The 24018-nt window shown below is 46.4% G+C and overlaps 1 protein-coding gene across 1 annotated transcript in view; it reads right to left on the bottom strand.

The window, feature by feature from the left end:
- The window catches only part of PTPRT (protein tyrosine phosphatase receptor type T), a 776285-nt gene that overhangs the window by 57029 nt on the left and 695238 nt on the right, over positions 1 to 24018 (bottom strand). Inside the window, exon 17 of the mRNA XM_061209812.1 lies at positions 11431 to 11518. Coding sequence (XP_061065795.1) covers positions 11431 to 11518 — 88 coding nt within the window. The remainder of the gene's footprint in view (positions 1 to 11430; positions 11519 to 24018) is intronic.

Genomic DNA, 24018 nt, shown 5'->3' with positions numbered 1-24018 from the left:
AGGTAAACTATGGACTTTAGCTAGCAATAATGGATTGCAAAGCACAGGGAGATCAGCTCGGTGCTTTGTGACCAGCTAGAAGGGCGGGATAGGGAGGGTGGGAGGGAGAGAGATGCAAGAGAGAAGAGATATGGGGATATATGTATATGTATAACTGATTCACTTTGTTATAAAGCAGAAACTAACACACCATTGTAAAGCAATTATACTCCAATAAAAATGTTAAGAGAAAAAAAAAAACCAAACACTAAAAAAAAAAAAAAAGATGTGGTGTATATATATATGATGGAATATTACTCAGCCATAAAAAAGAATGAAATTTTGCCATTTGCAACAACATAGATGGACTTGGAAGGTATTATGCTAAGTGAAATAAGTCAGACAGAGAGAAAGGCAAATACTGTATGATATCACTTATATGTGGAATCTAAAAAATACAACAAACTAGTGATTATGACAAAAAAGAAGCAGACTCACGGATACAGAGAACAAACTAGTGGTTACCAGTGGGGAAAGGGAAAGGGGAGGGTCATTATAGGGGTAAGGGATTAAGCGGTACAAACTGTTATGTATAAAATAAGCTACAAGGATATAATGTACAACACAGGGAAAATAGCCAATATTTCATAATAACCATAAATGGAGTATAACCTTTAAAAACTGTGAATCATTATATTGTACACTTGTAACTTATATTGTACATCAACTAAACTTCAATAAAAAAATGAGATACTACCTTATAAAAAAAAATGGATCAGTATTGGTTCACCAATTGTAACAAATGTATCACAATGATGTGAGATGTTAATAACAGGGGAAACTGAAGGGGGATGGGAGGTAGGAGTAAACAGGAACTCTCTGGACATTACACTCAATTTTTCTGAAACTAAAACTGCTCTTAAAAAAAGGGTGAGGACAGTGCCTGGTATGCAGCAGGTGCTTAATAAATGGCGGTTCTGGGCTGGCTGTGAGGCAGGCAGTGAGCCGATGGCGGAGACGGTTAGAAACTTAGTGCTTTCCATTTGCCCTTCTGTACAAAATGTAAATCCATCTTTCTGCAGAGGCAAAGAGTTACTGTGTATATTCGTGAAAGGGCAGAATTCAGCTATAGGTCCACCAGAAAGGCATTGCAAGGAGTAGCACTGCCCTCATGGTTTATTTATTCCTTCTGGGAGATGCTAATATTATTCTGTGTCCCCTTCTCCTTGTAACTTTATATAATTAGAAGGACAAAAAAATTGTGTTTATGCACATGCACATGGAGAAAGACGGGGCAGTGGGCGATGTAGAGGAGTTTATACAAAGTAATTTACAAGCAGCCCATAATGTTCAGTACGCTCTATCTACATTTTGCAAGCTGGAGAAACAGCTAATCTGGTACTCCTTGTTTGATATTCAAGACGAGTGAAGAAGTCACATAGAGGAGAAACAAACTCCTCAACGGTGAGGTAAGAGTAGGTGCAGGAGCCTGGCTTCACCCGGCTCTCAGCTGAGGCAGGAGGTGGGCCAGCACTGCCTTGCACGGAGGAGGAGAGAACCAGTGGCCACCGGTAGAGAGAAGGCATAACTGCAAAGACATGGAGATCCAAAGAGTGCCCCGGAACACAACTCAAGGGGAACAGAAACATTGTCCCTCTAGAATCAATCTGTTCCCTGTAGTTTTCGAACAAAGCCCAGTGGTAGGTTGTAAAAGTTTAACAAAGAGCTCTCTGGAGGAAGAAATGGCCCTGATCTGTAACATCTGATTTCTGTGATATAAATACTCCCACCATGACTGATTTCAAGCTACCAAGGTGGTATCAACTGGCTCACAAAATTCCTGAAAAATTTAACCATCATCTCTTGCAAGCTGGTATGAATCACTTCCAAGACATCACTGACAGAGAACAAAGCCTGACCAGACCCCACAATGCCTTGCATGATCTGGTTTGGGACCTACTTCCCAGTCCAGCCTCACGCCCCCCTCCCCACATATTACTCTGATAACTGTGCCCTTCTTTCTGTTGCTCAAATGATGTCTGCTCTGACCACAGGGCCTTTGCACAAGGAATGCCCTCAACCCCATAAGGCTGGCAACATCTCATTCTTCAGCTCAATCTTCCTTCCTCAGGAAGCCTTCTATGATCTCTCCACCCCAGACTCTGATAGCTCCCTGTACTTGTCTTCAGAGCTCTTAGAGCAGTTTTATTTCTGTGACGATCTGACTAACCCATGGCTCTCCTTCACGCCCTATTTAAGAAAGGGCACCCTATTTACTAAACTCCTCTATAGTGTATGGCACACAGTAAGTGCTCAATAATTATCTGTTCAATATATGAATTCATATTTGTGTCTGAAAGGCTGAGAACCAGAAAGGAGCCGGTCCCTTGCTTTTAGCCATACAATTGATTTTAGGTAACCTGGCCTGGGACCCAGGCTCTTTCCTCTACACAAGGCTGGCATAGTGTGCCTGGATCCTGTGCTCAAATTCTTCCCTCGCCTCATAGCTGATCCCTCACCCCACCTGCAGACCCAAGACTGGCAGCCAATCATTGCCTTCAGCACGAGAGAAGGACGGGTTGGGAAGGCTCTGAAGGCAGACCTGAGGTCTGTCACTAACTCTATCACCCAGAGCAGTTGATGTATCTTCCCGAGCCTCAATTTACCCAACGACAACATCAAAATCCTTTCTACCTTTGCAGACTTGTTGCAAGGATGAAAAGCAGTTAGATATGAAGGCACCTGGTGTATTGTAAGAAATCAATGCAAATGTGTGAATTCAGTTTTATTGTAATTCTAGATCAGTGGTTTTCAAAATACAGTTCCTTGGCCAATAGCATCAATGACATCTGGGAACTTGTTAGAAATGCAGATACTGGAGTCCCAGCCCAGACCCACCGAATCCGAAACTCTGGGGTGGGACCCAGCAATCTGTATTTTAACAAGCCCTCCAGGAGATTCTGATGCACACTCAGGTTTCAATGTACAGACCATCTGAAGTTCAGTTATTTAGCATAGGGGGTGCCTTGGCTATTCGATTTGTCTTGGGAAAGACCAAAAGTTTTTACTGGAATTAGGCCGTGAGACTAGAGACTCACCTGTGCTGGGTGTAAGGAACAGAAATTTATCTTTGTGGAGTGCGTAAGATGCTCCAGGCACCATTCTAGAAGCCTATGGATGCTATGCCATTTGATTCTCATCGTAACCCATTCTGTGGCTGAGAAAATCAAGGCTCCAAGAAGTTTAACAACTTAGAAGGTGTAAGGCTGAGAGCTTCCTTGTAGAGTAGTGGGGTCCCTACCTCTCCGGGAACCCCAAGACGCACTGCCTCCACAGCCCTCCATGCCGGTTCTGACTCTGACACTGTCCCATCCCACTGTGTATCCCGCCCCCCATCCCTGGCCAGGGGAGAGGGCGCAGTGTCCTCCCATGCACACCTCTAACTCTCCAAGCAAACCGCAGCTCGTCCCCCCTCCTCCATCATCAGAGGTAACCCGATAAGTCAGTCTTCTCAAGTCACATCCACTTAGAGCATCACTTCAGAGAGGTGGGGCGGGGAAGACAATATCATTTGGATACAGGATGTACTTTCTTCCTGTCTTCTGGGCACTGAGGAAGGTAAAGAAAAGGTGCAATTTTTCAGAGAAAAGAGATTTGACTCATTACAATGAATTGTGGAGCTGAAAAATCATTTCCTAGGAGTACTGGAAATGTTGAGGCCATCATCTTGCACGAGTGGAGAGCGAGGAGGCAGGTAATCCCGCTGAGACTGCCCAGGTACCCCACTGAAGCTAAAGGTCTCCTCGTTCAATCTTGATTGAATTACCATTACCCAGGTAGCAGGTGGCCTGGGGATGACAGGGAAACAGCCCGACATTCTGTGCGTCTCCTCATGCTGTCAGTTCCCTGCTGGCGGAGGCTGGGCTGCTCCCTTCTGCCGGGCCCTGTGAGAAGCTGCTCCAACAGATGAGAGCTTTGGGGCCACGGAGGGGGCTTAAGCGTAGAGGCGCAGAGCACTGAGAGAAGCTAGGGGGGCAGCGGTCTATCTGATGAATTTGTGGATTCATCCTAGGCAGGATGTCCAGCCCACACCCCACTAAGGGGACTTTCTGAAGAAAGAGAGGAAGGTTTCTGATCCGGATTCCTTCCGAAGCAGAAACTGAGACAAGGACTGAAACGCAAGGACTTGCTTTGGGAGATGATTCCGGGAAACCCCGGAAGGGGAATGGGAAGTAAGAGGCAGAGAGGAAGGAAACCAATGAGGGTTGCGTCATCAAGCAAGTTACCGCTGTAGACAGCTGGGGCTTACTTTCTCCTGTTACTCCAGGAGAGAGTGTGAACACACACCTCCAAGTTGTTCCGCCTCAGCGGGGAGGGACCTGGGGTACTTATACCCGCACCCCCATCAGTCATGGATGGAGAGCTGCTCCTGGGGACATTTAATTTCTTGGCAGTCCCGGCAAGCAGGCAGAGAGGGCTCCAGGGACCAGAACAAGTCCTCTGACACACAAGGGCACTGAAGGTTTCTACGCCAGGATCACTCTGTAAGGCCCAGGCAGGAGCCACCCTCAGAGACAGCAAAGGAGAAGGGGGAGTTGGGAACACTGAACAAGGCACCCATTCTGACATCCAGTACGGTCTCCCTAGAAATCAGCAGAGAAACAGCTCTGAGAAGAAGCCCCTGAGTTTGATTTGAATCTGAGCTCCTCCCTGGAAGTGAAAACAGCCCCTCTGAAGAGTTCATCCTGCTCTTCCATCTGCGCTGAGGTCAGAGACCTCAGTGCATGCTCCCCCAAGAGCACAGATAAGTCTAGACGCAGAGGGACTCCTTGGTAGGGAGCTCGTGGCATCTGGGCAGCAAGAGCCCGGAGCTCTGCTTCTCGCTGTCCTACAGACTCTGCGTGACCGTGGGCAGGGTTCTACATCTCTGGACCATTGCTCCTTGCCTGTGGACTCAAAGAGGCTAGACTTAGTGTCATCTAGGTTTAAAAGTCTATACAACCAGGTTCAGATTCAATATTTATTCATCTTAATTTGCATGCTTTGCACTGAAAGATGTGAACCTGAGTGTCAGAGAGATGAAGTGACCTTGTTGAAGGTCATGCACGAGGTAAAGGGCAGAACTGAGACTAGCACCTGGGTCTGCTGGACCCTATGCCCAGTACTCCAGTACACCTGAGCCCAGGGGCTTGTCTTAAATTAGGGGGTTAGAAGTCTCAGAAAATGAAAATGTCCTGGGTCTCCTGTTTGCCCTTCAGCCTTCCGCACCTGCCTCTCTAAACTGGAAGCTGCTCTCTGTGGATAAGATCAGAGGTTTGTACGCTCAACACTGCTAATCATCAGGGAAATGCCAATCAAAACCTCAGTGTAATATCACCTCATACCTGTAAGACTGGCTATCATCAAAAAGACCACAAACAACAAATATTGGCAAGGATGTGGAGAAAAGGGAACCCTTGTACACTGTTGGTGGGAATGTAAATTGGTGCAGCCACTGTGGAAAAACAGTATGGAAGTTCCCCAAAAAACTAAAAATAGAACTACCAGATGATCCAGCAATTCCACTCCTGGGTATATATCCAAAGAAAATGAAAACAGTAATTTGAAAAGATATACACACCCCAATGTTCATAGCAGCATTATTTACAGTAGCCAAGATATGAAAGCAACCCAAATGTCCATCAAGAGATGAATGGATAAAGAAGATGTGGTATATATACACAAGGGAATATTATTCAGCCATAAAAAAGAATGAAATTTTGCCATTTTCAGTAGCATGGATGGACCTGGAGGGTATCACGGTTAGTGAAATAAGTCAGAGAGAGAAAGACAAACACTATATATTATCATTGAGGAATCTAAAAAATAAGGCAAATGATTATAACAAAACAGAAACAGACTCGCATAGAGAACAAACTAGTAGTTACCAGTGGGGAGAGGGAAGTGGGGAGGGGCAAGATAGGGGTAGGGGATTAAGAGGTACAAACTACTATGTATAAAATAAATAAGATACAAGGACAATATTGTACAGCACAGAGAATATAGCCAATATTTTATAATAACTTTAAATGGAGTATAATCTAAAAAACTTATTGAATCACTATGCTGTACACCTGAAACTTATGTAACATTGTAAATCAACTTTTTAATAAAAAGAAAAAGAAAGAAAAGATGAGAGGTTCGTAAACCTGAGAGTGTATCAGTGTCACTGGTGGGCTTTTTAGAACACAGATTGCTGGGTGCCACCCCCAGAATGTCTGCTTTGACAGGTCTAGATGGAACCCCAAAATGAGCATTTCTAGCAAGTTCTCAGGTGTTGCTGCTCCAGGGACCACACTTTGAGAACCACTGGACTCTGTCTACAGATTCCCTTGTCCTCTGGCTCTGGCTGGGTTCAGCCACTGGAAAGTACAGGCAGAAGATTGGATTAAGTGGGGAGTGCCATCGAGGTACTTATTCCCTCAGTTCCCTTTTTTGGGGTCACCATGGGCTGGCTGCAAGGCCACTAAAGGTCACACCTCTGACCAGCCTCTTTCTCTGGGTCCTGGGAACCTCTTCTTACTGAATCCTTTGCAGCCTAGGCATGGCATTTAGCCCCAGGGTGCCACACTATTCCCTGCAGTCTCCCACAGCTAGCTCACATTTTCATTAAAAAAAAAAAAAAAAAAAGTCACTTGATTAAATTATCCTCAAATCACCCTATTTGAAGGTCCCATCTATTTCCTGCTGGGACCCCGACAGATGCCAGAAGGGAAGCCTCATTTGATAAAATCTGCACCCCTGAGATCACTTCCTCTCCTCTGTGTAATTTCCTTCCAGTCAAGGAAGCACCCTCTGCAACTTCCACATGGGGAACGCTCGGTATTCTTGAAATTTCCCCTTGTCCACCATATATGCCCCAGGGCTACTTAAAAAAAGTAAAGAACTCTTTGTTCTGTTTTCCCCATTCATTTCCTTTCCTTTCACTTCCTTTCTTTTCTACTCCCTGGAAACCCCACTGTCTCTATTGCTAAATTCTAAACAGAATCCTTTGGAAGAAAGGGCTTATTTAGCCAAGGTTTCTCTTTCATTGTTTCATTGGCAGACTGTGCCCTCCCTCCTTCTCTTCCCCTTTCATCTTCTCTGTTCTCCCTGGCCTGGGCCTTTGTCCTCCACTCCAGCCTCCTAGTGCCCTGGGTTCCTTAAGATGCTAATCACTCCCGGTTTTCTTTTTGCACCAAGAATATTTCTATTTATCAAGCCAGCGCTGACTTTGCCTCGGGGAGGGAAACGTACAAGGGCAGGAACACTTTCCAATCCTTGGGGCTGTTTCTCTTTTCCTTTTTTCATTTCAATTCCAGGACTTTTTTTTCTTTCTTTCTTTCTTGGTCCCCCTTTATGCCTTGCACTGCTTTTGGATGCACCGGTTACTTTGGCACTGTCTCCTCTCAGGACTGAGGGCAGACCCGGTCCAGCCACAATTTGCTGCAGAATTACTGACCCGTACATTAGAAAGGAGAGTCAGGTTTCTTTAAACCCACCAAGATGGTATCATTAGGTGTCTGAATTTCCTCTGCCTCTGTTTGGGTTTCCCCAGAAGTAGATATAAGATGAGGTTTCCAGTGCAAGCAGTTTACATAGGAAGAGAAGAGGACACCAAGAGGAAAGGGGGAGGGGAGTGAGACAGCCGAGAGAAGGCAGCCCAGGAAGGGTGGGCAACTGCAGCCCACTCCCCGTGGAAGCTCTGGAAAAAGGCGTAGAACACACAACCCAGTGAAGGCGAGGATGAGGAGCGGGGCTATTTCATGGTCTAGGGAGAGACAGCTTTGTGCCTGGACAGAGCATCCTGCCCCAGCTTTGGAGAAAGTCCTCAGGCAAAGAGATGCAGACAGGGCAGGACTCGGGGGAAACCAGTGAGGCCCCAGGGCACACACTTTAAGGAGGCGCTTAGCTCTCAGGGTCAACAGCTGAGACTGAGCCGCCCCTGGAACGTGGCACGCTGGGTGCATCGCCTGCCTCACCCTAGTCCCGGCCCTGGATGCCAGCAGGAGTTACTGCACAAGGAGGCGGTGGCGCCGTGGGGTGTGGATGGGACACGGACAGCATCTTCTGCTCCCTGCGATGGAGTCTAATCCTTTTCATTGTTCTCCTTGCTGCCTGGAGTCCTGCCTTCTCAGACGTGGCTCCTGAAGGGGATACGACTGTCCTCCTCTCTCCCTCCTGTGTCCCATCTCTCCACCCTCTTCATTCAGGCTCAGAATGTCTTCCTTGATCCACTATCACTGTTCCTAGAGTCATCCTGATCCAGACTTCCTCCGTCCATCCTTTCTGGGTGTTCTCTATTTTTGGGGGGAAGCCAGAAGGGAGAGACCGATGGCTCAGGCCCTTTGGGGCCTTGCAGGGAGTCCGTACATTCCAACATTCAGTCCTGTCTACTGAGCACCAGCCATAAGCCAGGTTTGGGGACACAGGAGTGCAAGAGAGCCCTAGCTCTGTTGTTGCAGGACACCTATTCTGGTGAGGAGATCAGGCAGCCAACAGACAGTCACGCAAATGCTCTCAAATCACAATAGTGACGAGAACTAAGGAGAAGACATGCCTTGTGCTCTCGGAGTGAATAATGGGGTTTTGACCAAATTATAATGGTCAGAAGAATTCCCTGAGGAAGTGATACCTGAGCTAAGATCTGAAGAATAAGTAGAACTTAGCAGAGCAAAGAGAGGAGGGACGGGCATGTTGATAGAGAGGAGAGAATGTGCAAAGGCCCTGTGTCACGGATGAGCGGGTAAAGTTCAAGGTACTGAAAGGCCGGTGGGGCTTAACCGAGGAGACTGTGGTGGAGAGGACACAGTGTGAAATGCGATGGAGAGAGGGCTGAGGGCCTTTGGAAAAGAAGGGCTCAACACGGAAGGAAGCCATTGGAAGGGTTTTCTGTAGGACAATGACATGTTTCAATTCATATTTTGAGGAGGTCCCTCTGGCTTCTGTTAGAGATCAGATAGGATACATTTGGGGGCCAAAGTAGATGTGGAACAACCAGGAAGAAGGTGGGCAGAGGCCAGGTGAGATCTGATGATGGCTTGGGCATGGATGCTGAGAGCAAAGTGTGGGCAGTGGGACGTCCAGAAAGATACAAAGGCTTTCATCCTTGGCTCCTCAGGCTTTGGACCAGATACCTGGCCCGGCCTGGATGCCCTTGTCTCTCGAGGGACAGGGTCTCTTTACTGTGCTCTAATTGTTTATTTTTTCTATTAATTATACTATTGCATCATTATACCCATTTTACAGAGAGAAGACTAAGGCTTAGAGTGAGTACACAAGGTCTTAACAGCCTATAATTTAGTGGATCCCATCTGAACTCACCATCTGATGTGGGGAACAGACAAGTGACCGGGTATTTACAGGCACTAGTACACGATGGTGCTCGAGCAGAGGACGGCCAGAGCAAGCAGAACCTGTGCCTGGATTGCGAGTTCCCTGGCAGCAGAGACTGAGTGTCCCAGTGCCCAGCACAGGGCCTGGCTCAGAGGAGGCCCACACATCATAGGTCTTCATACACATTTCCTGACTGTTTGAACGTATCTTTCCTACACTACATTTGCAAGAAATCTTTTTTTTTTTTTTTAAGAAATCTTGCTGTCTGCATTACTCTCTTCCAAGAGACAAATTATAAATGTTTTTCTGATTAGTTCTCCTATTCATAGCCGATTTCTAAATCAGCACAGGAAACAGCTAAGCTAAAACTTCTGCCTCTTTTTTCCTTTACAAGCTGCCTGTATCTTACGCTTTCTTCCTCTAAGCTTTTTCTTAGGCAATGTCTAGACAGTTAAAGAAAACAAAACAAAACACTGAACTGTGCTAGAAATAATTTGTTATTCAGGATTTTTTTTTTTTTTTGGCTGAACTGGGTTACTCTGAGAACTGAGACCAAGGGATGCTTCGTACCCAACTGGTGAGATGTCAAATGGTCCAGGTTGGCTGTGCCGTGGCAGACAGGGGCTGTTGTTGACTCCTGTTCTAATCAGAGTATGTGCTTGGCATTTCGTGTGGGGTAAGTTTGTCCTCTGTATTTATGTTGTGTAGAAGGCTGTGCACACCAGTATTTGGCAATGATCATACTTGTGTGTGAACTGTGTGTGGTGCGTAGTTCTATGGCAGTCTCTCTCTCCCTCTCCTCTCAGCACTGAATATCATGCAGGGTCCCACACGAGTACTGTCACTGCCCTTGTTCAGGCCCCCTCGTCCCTTGCTAGGACTCTTGCAGTAGCATAAGTGGTCCCTCTGCCTCCAGCCTCTCTCAATCAAATCCACCTTCCCAATAAGCTGCCCTGGTGATCCTTCCAAAATAGACTTCTGATTATGCTTCCCTGCCCCAACCTGGCTTATTCCACATCCCCACACGGGTATTCAGTGAATTTTGCTTAAAATAAGGAGGATGGTATATCCGCACTGCTCATCAGTGACCCTGAGAAAGTAACTCTATGGCTATGAGTAATGGTGCCAGGTACTGTGCTAAGGGTTTTACGAACCTTTTTTCAACCATCCTATCTTTATTCTTTTCCTCACTTTAAAGGCGAGCAAACTGAAGCTCAGAGAGGTCAGGTCACCTGCCCAGGGCCCCACAGCTGGGATAGGAGCCCAGGCAGTCTGACTCCAGAGGGCTCGAACTACTCTGTGCCACTGCTTTCATCAAATCACACAGCAGGGGGTGCTTCCAGGAATGCTAGAGCTCACTGCTGAGCAAAAGGCAATGTTCTTCCACGCCTCCCCCAGCTCCACACAAAACAAGCTTTCTCCTGCAGGCTCAGGGCCACCAAACACTCATGCCGACACTGGCCCCGAGCGGCAGGCACTCACCGTAGGGCCCTGCCCCAGCCAGCAGTGGGGTCTGGCAGGAGTCGCGATGCCCTAAACTCTACCTCCTGTGTGAACAGGGTAACCTTGGGCTCCCTTGAGCCCTGAGCTGGCCCAAACCCTCGGGTGCAGGCCAGAGTGTCCGGCTCCTTCTGAGCATCCATCCTTGCTTGGTTGGGACTCTACCTCCTTGGAATAGCGTTCTCTCCCACCTAGGTGTTCTCAGCCCCTCCTTCATGGGCTGGACCTTGCTCTCTACCCCAAGATGCTGCCATGATGGGTTTTTGCAGAGGGGGCCTGCTGGGAACACCCTTGTGGCTGGGCTTCCTCCCCGACCTGAAGAATTCTTGAGCGGGCAAGATCCAAGCTTCAGAGGTTTCCTGCATCTACTGTGCCTGGACCCAGCTCCCTGCCTGCCCCCTCTGGCTGAGATCAGCCATGCTCTGTCATCCAGGCCAGGGATGGCAGGGAGGCTGAGACAGAGCTCCACGCTTAGCATGTGGACCCAAATCTGGAAACATCAAGGATTATTTGGTAACAAATTCCAGGTAAATAATAGTGATAGCCATTTTTCGTCTGTGTTCCCAAAGCCTGAAGCCCTCCCAGAAGGTCACCTACAGGATATGATGTTGCCGTATCGATTCTTGTTGCGGTTTTCATCCTCTTTGGCTGTGTCCCATGAGGCTGTCTGCCCCTCCGGTAAGGCCTAGAAAAAAAGGACAGAGTGATTAGAATGGCTTGAGATAGGAGCTTTATCTGGGTGTCAATGGGGAAAACGAGACCCACTGTGTGTTCTTGGATGGGGCCTGGGGAGAACACAGACTTGTCCCCCCCCTGGCTTATTCACTCGTTCAGGGACTCAAATGTTATTGATGTCTTTTGTGTGTCATGAGCTCAAATCTGGTGCAGTAGGGGAGTCATTTGTTCATTTGTTCACTTGATGGATATGTGAATCCCTAATACGTGTTTGGTGCTATTCTAGGTACTTGGGATACAGCGAAATAGACAAAGCCCCCTTGAGCTTTCAGTCAACTGGGAGATGCAGCAAACAAGCAAGCAAACATATATAATTTTAAATAGTGTAAAATGCTGTGAAGAAAATAAAGTAGGGTAGAGGTATAGTGATTGTGCATGAGAATTATTTTGGATTGCACAGTCTGGGAGGGCCTCTCTGAGAAGGTAACATTTAAGCTAATTCCTTCATGATGTGAAAAAGCCAGTCATGCCAAGAAAAGTGGGAAGTGTTTTCCAGGCAGAGAGGACAGTGGATGCAAAGGTGTCCATGTAACCGAATGACCATGTTCAAGGATGAGGTGGGGAAAGTAGTGACAAAAGCATCTGGAGAGGCAGGGAGAGAGTTCAGGCTTTATAACGCATTGTGGTCATTGGTAACGAGTTGGGTATTATTCTAGGTGTGATAGGAAACCATTCGAGCGTTTTGAGTAAGGCAGTTAGCTAATTTGATTTATGTTTTACAAAGCACATTCTGCCTCATGTATGGAATAGAGATTCTAGGAGGCCCAGGGAGGAAGCAGGGAGATCAGTTAGGAAGTTGTTACAATAGTCCTGCCAAGAGATGATGGTACCTTGGACCAAGATGGTGCAGTGGATGTGGTGAGAAATGATTACTTTTAGGATGTTCAGTTGAATATTGCAGATTTTGGTTTTCCCCCAGAAGCAGCCTCAGAAACAAGGATTCTAGTATGAGATTTGTTTGGGAGGCAATCCTAAGGAGCTCATGGGTGGGAGAGTGGGAAAAGTCAGACAGTCGAGGGAAGAACGCCAATACAGGGTACATCAACGAACAAATAACCACTGCACCTGAGGCTTAATCCCATGGGCCCATCTCATGGCTCAGAGTTGTTCTCCCGGAGGAAGAAGGGAGTTGGGGTATTTATCCCCCAGTTCCCATCTATCACTGATTGAGGACAACTCTTAGGAAATCCCTTGGCACTTCTGTCATGCTCTGTAGACAAGGTGTGCGTATTCTTTTGTCTTCAGGAAGTACTCAGGCAAAAAGTCGTAGGTGCTTGCAGGAGGCGGGCATTGGGTGGGCATACAGGGGAAAAGTGAGTGTGGAGGGGATGTGGGCAGGGCACCAACACATCTACTACAGACGTGGACTATGAAGGAAAGAGAAGGATGAAGGCTGACTGGTTAAAGAACTGAGTGGAGAGTCACATCTTTCACTGAGATGGAGAAGAAACAGATGGGGGAGAAACAGGTTTGGGGAAGCAGGAATTAAATGCTGTGTTCTGGGTACATAAAGTATTGAATACTTAGAACCGTGTATAGTACTTGCTTCTAAACATGTTCAAAACAATAAAAAAACAGCAGCACCAGCAGGCATGTTTGAGATGACTAGTCAACTTTCAAGCTGAGATACTGAGCAGGAAGTTGGACATAGAGCTTCAGAGTCAGAGTTAGAAGGAAGGAAGAGATGGGACTCATCAGTTTAAGAGAAGACAGACAAGTAAACAACCATGTGACGTGATTTAACAGAGTTATAAGCCAAGTGTTATGGAAACACTGGGGAGGGTGCAGCCACTTATCTCACAGAGAAGGAAGATGGGCATTTCAGGGAGTGGGAACAGCTTTAGAAAAGCTGCAGAAGCATGAATGTCAGACCACATCTTGACTACTGCCCCTACCCTGTCTCTGGTAGAACAGGCTGGATGCCCTGCTCATGGCCCCTGCACTACTTCTGAGACTGAATTTGCTACCTCTTCTTGAGTCTACATAGCTCCCTGTCAGCAGTGCAGGGGAGAGGAGCTTCCAGTCATCTTAACACACCAGCCTTGACTTTGCCCACCTATTTCTTACAGGTCTACATCCTAAGCAAGGAGAAGTCTGTAACCTGATTGGTCAGAAATTCAGCCATTCAGTGGGCAATGTTTTATGGGCAGGCAGGACCACTGTCTATTCAAAGCCCAGACCATGCATGATTCCCCCTTTCTTGCTCCCAGTCTCCCATGTCTCTTCCAAGCCAGCCTGGGTGGGTCTTCTTCTAGAGCAGGAGTTGGCAAACTTTTTCCGTAGTGGGTCAGATAATAGGCAGCATGGGCTTGGTAAGCCACACAGTCTCTGTTCCAACTACCCATACTCAACTCCACTGTTGTAGAGAGAACACAACCCTAGACACAATGCAAACACATGGGCAGGTCTGTGTTCCACTAAAAACTGATTGACAAAAAAACAAGTGTTGGGCTGGATTTAGCCTGTGGCTGTAGTTTGCTGACCTTTATTCTAGAAGCATGACCATGCCCCTCATCTGTGCAGTGGTTGGGTAGATAGAATGGGTGCCCATTCTACTACCTAGCCATACCAGATTGAATGAAGATGGGGTGAGAGGTCCTTGCCTAGGCTAAGCCACGTTCTCTAACTTAGTTTTGCCCAGGGTTTTAGACTGGGGTAAAAGAGTGCCTTCCCGGCAATTACTTGATCAGAATGCTGTTCTTTGTGTGTCAGAAACCCTTAGACTGGTACCCCGGAGGAGACGCAAAACAGGTTCTAGGCTGTGCCCTAAATCTGAGTGTGAAAAAGTGCTATGGAGACAGAAGAGTGCTCGTTTTGCAAATGGAGGGCTTGTCTCTCCTTTTTCTCCTCCTCATCCTGTACTTACTCATTAGAATTGACCATCTCCCTGCATCCCTCTTGCCACCAGTGCAGACCATCTGTAGACCACAAATGGTTCGTGCTTTGGCATGGAACTCTTAGAACCCAGATTCCAACCCTTGGCCTCATCCTTTCACTCGAGCCAGGTAGCTCCAGCTCTTTAAGGCAACTTGCCAGGCCTATATACTCCTGGTTCTCTGCAGGGGTGGGGCGTGCTTGTCTCAGTGGTAGCATTAGACTTCTTGATGTTTAAGCTGATATTCTGGGGATGGATTTCTACCTGAAACCCTCTGTAATAAAAGCCACTATTCATCTAATATCCACCTAAAGTGCTATGAAACCGAGAATAGCACCCTCTGAATGTTTTCATACTCATTTTTTGGGCAAAAAAATCTGCTGGCTACTCATTATGTGCCAGGATTCAGGTTACAGTTAGATTAAGGTTTTGTAATGGCTGAACATTAGAATTGTCTGGGGAAGCTTTAAAACTCCCCGGCTCTACCCCAGACCATTAAATCAGAGTCTAATCAGGCATCAGTAGTATTTAAAGCTCCCCAGGTGATTCTAATGTGCAGCTATGATTCTTGCAAATAGTGAATTTACCTGGAGAAATACTTTCCCACAGGTCTCCTCTTGCTTTGGTTTTGTCCCCTCCAATCCATTCTCCTGTATAATCAGAGAGATCTAATATGTGAATAGGACCCAGTTACTCCCCTTGCCATTGTCACTTCAGTATAAATTCCAAACTCTTTAATACAAGGTCCTTAATGATTTCACCCCATATGCCCCTCCAGCCTCATTTCTTACCCTTAAAACAATATTTCAGTGATTAGCAACTAAACACAATGCCACAGACAATTTCAGGTGTTACAGACTTCTGAGACTGACTATATACACAGTGTTCCCTCTGCCTGAAATTCTCTTCCATCTGAGTCTGGCTGGTAAACTCCTACATATCCTTCAAAACCCAGTTCAAGCATCTTCTCTTTTGTGAAAGCTTCCTTGCTTACTTTCCCACCATCCCACTGCATCCCCAGCTAGTCAGTCACTTCTATTATTAGCTGGACTCCTTTACATCTGATAATTTGAACGTCTTGTCTTCCAACCTGGTGATGGGCTACTCCAGGTAAAGGGTAGCATCTTATTCATGTCTGTATCTTCATAACCCAATACTGGCTTTGTATTTCCTATGTGCTTGAATCACCCCTTTTGAATAAATGAATGGATGGATAGATGGAAAAAAAAAAATAACATGTGAGATGGTTTCTGTGCATACAGAGGCAAAGATCATGAAATCTCAGAGGTGTAAGTGGCCTTGAAAATAATTTGTTTGTGCTCCCTTCCACAGTGGCCTTCCAGGCAGCTGATAAGCTGATCCCTAACGTCTGTTAAGTGGATACCATCAGACTTGGATGCCCTCGGTGATGGAGAGCTCACTACACCATAAAGCTTCCTGCCTCACTTTTGGACAGACCCTCTGGGCATTTCTTTGTTTACTCTGCCTCCATGTACTTCGCCTTTGCCCTGATCCATGGGGCCCCACAGAGTATGCATGTACCCTCTGCACCACGATACTGCAGAAGTTTAATGAATGTCCCTGTTCACCCTCAGAGTCCTGAAATGGCACAGTTTGGGAGTCCTTTCAACATCCAGGCCATGCTCTTCAGGATAAACCCAGTGCGAAGATATCCTTAGAAAAATCCTAGATAGTTGTGATGAGTGGCACGTCTCCGTGGGAGATCATGCAGGCCCCCGGCACAGTCTTGGAAGCCTCTGTGTCCCACTGGTGGGGGATGAAGGACAATGTGTGGGCCCCAGGGGCTGTGATGATGTTGACAAAGGCTGAGAGGTAACACCTCACGCAGCCGCCCAGGAGTGAGTGGTAATGACCCCTTAGTTTGCAGACTTTGATCACACATCCCTTTCCATTTTTAGGGAGCTGCAACCTAATAGGGGATAATCTCAGGAAGGAAAAAAATATGAGGGGGTAAAAGTATGAAAGGGAGTCTCATCTCCATCTTCAAAGTGAGCCAGCCGAGGGGGATTATTTTTGCATTAGTGGCTAGTTACAGTAGATTGACCAGGGAATGGTGGCAGTCATTAGGAGCTAATCACATTCTTCTGAAACCAAAATTGCCATCTCATTATATTCATCCATTATCAATCTCCGCTTTTCTTTTCTCATTCTCTTCTCCTTAGAATGTTGAGCTCTATTTTTACACTCTTCTCTTAGTGTGGAAATGTTTCCAACTCTTCCACAGTGTTGCTTTTCTAAGGCAGTCATTTTTCACTTTTTTTTTTTTTTTAAGTCCTAAAAGGTGTATTGGGGGATGTCTGCATCTCTGGAGGTCTGAGCTGTGGTATTCATAGAATCCTCAAAAGGCAGATCTGAAAGGATCTTTTGAGAATGTTATTGCCTCACTTTACAGATCAGCAAAGTGAGGTCTGAAAACATGAAATGACTCACCCAAGAATGCATATTAAGTGAGCCCTTCTTCCCTCCATCCCTTCTTCCTTCTCTCTTTCCTTCCTTTTCCAATGACCAGCTGGGTGCTAGGACTACGCTAGGTCCTAGAAATAATAGCAATGAACATGGCAGACAAGATCTCGTGGACTTTATGTCCTAGTTGTGGGAAGGTGCAAACAATAAACAAGATAATTATTGTTTAAAACAAGTGCTACGAAGGCAACAAACAAAGTCCTGGGATAGACAGTGACTCTGGACAAGGCACCACTTTAGGTCGGGTGGCTTGGGCAGAACACTTCGAAAAGGTGGCATTTGAGAAGGAAAAGTGCAGCCCCTGACTTCCAGGAGCTGGCTTGGCACTCCCAGCTGGACCTTGGTGTTTTCCTGTTGAACTTAAACAATTTCACAGAATGCCAACACCAGACAAAGCTCCTCTGAGACCAGGATGGAGCGAGGCTAAAACTAGACCACTCTGTAGTCATATCCAAACACAAACAGGAATACTGCCCAAGCCAAAAACAACCCAAAAAACAACCAACAACCCACCCCCTATCCTGGCTCATGTGAGCGACGCTGCTCCTTTGCCAATTTCAGCTGTAGCCTCGAGCCTGTGCCCCCTTCTAATAGTTAAGATTTATTAAGGTACCCAATCCTACCACTTCCTATTGGTGTCTAATCCAGAACAAAGCCCCAAATCACCTAACACAGCTCACATCCTATGAGTCCTGTCTGACACCCTCTTCCTGAGATTGCCCTCAGTTCCTAAATCCAGCTTATTCAACTCCAGGTGTATTTCTACTGGTCTCCTGTTGACACCTTTGAGCTGAAAAATAGATGATGAGCAGAAGCCAGCTATGGCAAGAGCTGGGGGAAGAATGTTCCAGGATGACGATGGGTGTGGAGGCCCTGAGATGGAATGAGCTTGGAGTGTTCTAGAACTTGAAGGGAGGCTCTACAGAGCTGAGAGAATATAAGTGACACTTCACGTGGATGGGGAAGGTGTGGTGCTCAGGTGAGGTCTTGTGGACCACGGCCAAGAATGAGAGTTTTATTTTAAGTCAATGGGGATGCTTTGGACATTTGTAAAAATGAGGAGGCGAAGCCAGTACCGGCATCGTGACAAGTGGCTAAGAGCACTTGTCTCTTAAACCCTCCCTTTATCCTTCTTGACGGGCTTCATAGACTTTAGGATAAGATTATCATCTGGCAGCTGTCCCAGACCAACTCTTCTTATGGTTGGTAGGCATTCCACCTACACACCCACCAACCATCCCTCCCAGTCATGGAGCTGAGGTCCTGGAGCCGGGGGGAGCTCAGATCACCTGAGCACAAGTCACAGGCTTCTTCTGACCTGCTATGCTGAGTCACAGGACTCTGCAACCTACCCCGGTTTCCCCCCTTAATACTTCAATTTCTTGTTAGAACTGAGAATTGGCCCTGATGTCTGCTTGGCTGATTCCTCTTCCTACCTGTTGGTTTGGCCCTACTGAGATATGAAAGTCCTTTCTGAAGCTTGCCATCCTTCTTTGGACACTCTTCTCTGTACCTAAGCCTCCTTGAGTTAGGCCCCTGATAGTGAGACATCAGAACACAGAGTTTCCAAGGGTAGCTCACCTCCAATCCATGGCTGAGCGTATCCTGCTCCGTTTCCTTTACCTGTTCACCCATTAACCTCAGCAGATTCTGTTGGCTATGAGGCCCTCCTCACTCCCTTTGGCTTGACTGTATCCCTGGAGATAACTGGATATGATATGCCCTGGGGTGTGGCAAAACCAGGCTCAGGGAATGCTGACCAGGCAGTTCCTGGCTGATGCTTCAGGGCACAGCCGAGGGCCTGCTTCCTCCGTGATCAGTCTGGCCTGCCAGGACTTCCCCGTGACCCCACCCACCATTGCACTCTCCTGATGCAGGGAAGATCCCAGAGAGTCTTCACAAAGGAGGAGCCATTTTACCTGGGTCTTTCACACATCTATCTCGTCAAGAAACATCTCTTGCCGTGCATTTGAGAGGGAAAAGGCAGGGCTTTGCAAAAGGGAGACAGACTAGAGTGTTTGGATATTTTTACTGCAAATCATTTTACCACTCCAAGTCTCAATTAACTTTTTTGAAAATTAAGTCAATAATACACCCTTCAGGTTAGGTGTGGGGGAAGGATTTGACTACACAGGGGCAGCATGGGGAATTCTTTTGCCAATGGAACTCTTATGTACCCTGATTGTTTTGGTGTTTAGGTGACTCTATGCATGTTAAAACTCATAGAATTGTATACCCTCTGACCCCCAAATAAATTTTGCAGCATATAAATTTAAAAATGAAAAAAATACACCCCACGGAGTTTTGTGATGATTAGTGATTACCTGAGATAAGGCCTGTGGGCACCTAACCCAATGCCTGGCACATGGCAGGTGTTCAGACTCTTCCATCCCAAGGATATGCTATCCAGCCCCCTTGTTTCACCCCCAGAATTCAATCTCTGACTCCTATTGAGCAGAAACATCCAGATTATTGTCACAAGACAAAAGAGGGGGGCTCCTTGCACCATCCTTCCTGGTTTGCCTCAGACCAAAGGGGTTCCCGGGATGTAGAACTTTCGTTTAAAACTGGGACCATCCTGGGAAAACTGGGACAACCTGGTCACAGGTAAGACACAGTATTAAGGGAGTGAGAAGGAGTTTTATGGGCGGTTGGAAGCCTAAGGTCTGGTCTCAACTGAGGTCTGTGAGCTCAGTAAATACCCATGTTTACTGAAGACCATGGCTAGCTGGTGGATGGCAAGGGCTACCATGGATGGCTGTACAGGTTGTGCACAACACAAGAGCACCAAATCTAAGGGAGCACCATTCATCTGGTAGGCATGACAGATTTCTGTATATATTATGAACATCTTCTGCAAGGTGATAAAGTCAAGTATCTTGAGACAGGTGTACCTTTTGCTATTTCACTCTAAGGTGCTGTATGAGTTAGCGGTGGCCCTGGCAGAGACCACGCTTTCAACAAATGCCTCTGTCTCTGCTGAAAAGCACACGCCTTAGGGATTATAAATGTGGACAGAGAAGGCAGGAGAGGATGACTAATGACATCTACTCAGAGTGGCATCAGGAGAGCAAATATGATTGTGTGCCATGTCACTAAGTAGACGGTAATTTATGAGTTCTGCTGGGGATGTTGAGTCAAAAATCGGAGGGCGGCAAGATGGGGGTATTTGTCTGTGACAGGAGTTTGGAACAAGCAGAATAGTTGAGTGTCTATCTGCATATAGAGTCGCAAAGCACCCTTTAAAAGGCCCCACTGAAAGCTACGAGATCTCTTTTAAATGACAAAGTTTAGGTCAGCTGTTCTCAAACTTTGGTAGGGATCCAGATTTTCTAGAGAATTTGGTAGAATGCAGAGGCCTGGGCCCTGTCCTGCATCCATGAGCCTGTGTCTCAACATTCTTTACTAACTCCAGGTGGGTCTGACACATAACACAGTTTAAGAACCACTGTTTTAGGCAGGAAGCTGATTGGAAACAGCAAATTCCTGGGGAAGACTCACTCTGAAGACACTCTATGCACCTATAGAGACAGCCTACGATGTGAGGGTCTTTCTGTGTCCGTGTCTTTCTTTAAGAAATACTGCCTTTTAAATTTCTGGATGGCACAATTTTTTTTTCAGTTTTTTTATACTGAAGTATAGTTGATTTCCAAATTGTGCCAGTCTCTGTGGTACAGCAAAGTGACTCAGAGTCTAAAATACGGCACAAATGAACCTATCTACAAAACAGAAACAGACTCATAGACCTACAGAACACACCTGTGGTTGCCAAGGGGGAGGAGGGACGGAGAGGGATGGACCTGGAGGTTAGGGTTGGTAGATGCAAACTATTACATTTAGAATGGATGGGACTATTCTTTTAATTTTATTTTATTATTATTTTTAAACATCTTTATTGGAGTATAATTGCTTTACAATGGTGTGTTAGTTTCTGCTGTATCACAAAGTGAATCAGCTATATGTGTACATATATCCCCATATCCCCTCCCTCTTGCATCTCCCTCCCACCCTCCCTATCCCACCCCTCTAGGTGGTCACACAGCACCGAGCTGATCTCCCTGTGCTATGCAGCTGCTTCCCACTAGCTATCTATTTTACATTTGGTAGTGTATATATGTCCATGCCACTCTCTCACTTCGTTGATGGGACTATTCTTAACCATAAAGTTTTTCACCAGTACTCTGCAAATCAATTAAATTAATATTTAGTATACTATTTTCCACATGCTTCAGAGAAGAGAGATGAGTAAGATGCTGGCCCTACTTCCAAAAGGCCTATAGTCTGATGGGAAAGCTCATACTAGGGTACATCTACTCCTCCCATTTCTGAGCCTATGACCTGGTGGACCCCTGCATCCCATTCCAGGCTACAGAATTCTGGTCCTGTCCACACATTTTCTCCATCTGCATGCATGAGCTTCTGGGAGGGTGCCTCTGGGTCAACAGCTCTCCCCTAAACTTGAAGTCAGCTAGAGTTAAGGGGTGGACTGTCAAAGGCCATGATTTACCTTGTTAATTCTGTTCAGGAAAACTGTGAAAACTTCCTATTTATCTCCCCAACTAGTTTCATTTTGATTTTTCTTTTTTCATAGACAGGCATCTTTGTTTCCCGTCTAAGAGCTGGCTTGCAACATTTCAACTCTTTTATGTTTCTGAGCCCCTAAACCTCTGTTTCACTCTGTCACACATGCTTTTCCTCTACCCAGCCTTCTACTTTTCTTCAGCTCAGTGCCTCATCTTTTAGAAAGCTTCTGATCAATCCTGGCAGTAATAACTGACAAAAAGCATAAATAAACAACAAAAACTTGCATTCACCCTGGACCGCCCTTTCTCATGGGTCTACAAAGCATGTTAACTAGAGTTCTGTTATGTGATTACATGGTGTGGTAAGACCATGAGCTTCCTTCAAAGTAGGGTCTTTATTTTCTTTCTGTATCTTTCTAACTATCTCCAGTAACCTATACAGTGTAAGGTACTCAGTAAGTGTTTCTGGCCAAATGAAGTACCAGCATATATTATCAGCCTTCAGGAGTCCATGCTATGTAGTCAAACATGTCACAGAAGATGAAACATGGACCCAGAGATGGAAGAGTCTTGTCCAAGTCCACCCAGCATATCAGTAGCAGATGGAGAACCACATCTTGACTCTCACTTGAGACACTTTTCTATGGTACCACCTGAAAATTGCTCACTTGGTTGGGGAGGATTCCAATTAAACAGAAACTATTGCTTGCTGGGTTACAAACAGAATACTAAATGGAAAAATAAAAATAAGCTCAAAGGAAAGGACTCCGTTAATAGTCTCTTGTACATGAGCTCTTTCTTGCTAGGAAAACTTCCAAGTCTGAAACCACATGGTTCCTGATGTCTTTTGGCCACCTCTGGAAATGGCCCAGTTTCTCCTTATATTAATCCATGGTGAGTGGAATGAAATGAGCAGGCAGAGAGTCAAGTCTTTCTATTTCAGTCATTATGAGTTTCCAGAGTTGGAGAACAACCATGGTTTTCCCTTTCACAATTTGCGCTTCTGCCACTAATTCCCCATGCCCCTACCCAAGAATCACTCACTTGCAAATTGAGAAGCTGGACCAGAATCTCTCAGAGATCACCTGCAGTGGCGTGTTCTGGGACTCTTTTACCAACTGAGGGGAGAAAAAAATTGTGGGAGAAGCAGGAGGTCCACTCTGTCTCTGCTCAGGTGGCTCTGAGCAGAGAAGAGGGCACCTGGGGAGATCTGAAGCATCCATCTCCTTGGTTACACTCTATCGGGAGGCTGCCTGCCCACCATCACTTAGATGACTAAGAGAAAGAGGGCAACACTGGCCTCACCCCACACAAGCCATGCACATAGCGTGTCTGCCCAGAGCTGGAAAATGAACAAATGTTTGCTCTTCATTAGGCTGCATCATATTCCTCACAGCTGTTCCTTGTTGCCTTAAATAGTCTTAATGGAGCTGTAGTAACCAATACCTTCTGGTTTCCCTACTGGGCTTGTTCTATTCATTATGATGACAGCTGCCTGGATTGGACTGGATTAACATGCTTCTCTTCCTTCTCTCCATCACAGAGTCACCTCACCCTATTGCCCCACATCCTTCCCAAACTTGATACTCATCTGACCATGACAGTGGCTGGCGTTCTAGGACTCACAGACAATTCCACTCTCCAGCCAACATCTGTTAGCATTTGATGGCATGCTTAGGATTTTTGGTTTGTAACTGGGGAAGGTGGGGGAATTTGGGCTGGGGGAGGTAGGAGGGGGAGGAGGGAAGACTCTGCAGTCCAGGATCACGTGAAGAAGCCCCTTGACTCTAATGTGACTGTGGTCCAATAGCAGGGCAGATTTGCGGGGTCCTCACATGCCTCCATGGGCATCGGATGTGACCGGCAGCAAGTACAGCAGGTGAGGGGAAGGGTCTGTGGGCACAAGCAGGGCATGTGCTGGGGACTCCACGGGTCTCCTCAGACCAGCGTCTCAACCTTGAAAGTACATTAGAGTCATCTGGAGAGCTTAGGAGATACTGATCCCTGGATCCCACTTCCAGAGATTCTGATTTAATTGGTCTGAAGGACGGCCCGGGTGTTGGTGTTTTTAAAACTTCCCTGGGTTATTCTAATGTGCAGTCAAGACTGAAAGCCTTTAAGACTCAGATCTGTATGGGAAGTGCAGTTAATTTGCCTTAGGCCTCCTTGAGTTCTTAGGAACCCAAGGTCCCTGGTCAATCACGGTTGCTAGGACTTGAGACATAACTACGGGGGTGGTAGCCCCAGAGAGCGGGGTCCAGTGGAGCTACAGGTGGGATGGGAGATCCAGCTGGCCTGGACAATTGGTTCCCGCTGGGACTCCCAACATATCATGGACAGAAGCACTCTTTGGGTCACTTTGACCAATGTCTTCACGCCCATTGCATAAATATGAAAACGGAGGCCCAGAGAAGGGGAGGAACTGGCTCAAGGTCACCCCGATAGTTAATGAAAGAGACAGGGCTTAAATCTAGGCATTTTGACTCTCAATTCAGGACCATTCATGCATTATTTCAAGTCACCGAACTTAAAATATATATACATTGAGAGGTTCAAGTTTACATGCTA

This window comes from Eubalaena glacialis, chromosome 13, assembly GCF_028564815.1.
Source record: "Eubalaena glacialis isolate mEubGla1 chromosome 13, mEubGla1.1.hap2.+ XY, whole genome shotgun sequence".
Classification (NCBI taxonomy): domain Eukaryota; kingdom Metazoa; phylum Chordata; class Mammalia; order Artiodactyla; family Balaenidae; genus Eubalaena; species Eubalaena glacialis.
Note: the sequence above shows the minus strand (reverse complement) of the source record. Positions and strands in the feature narration are given on the sequence as shown.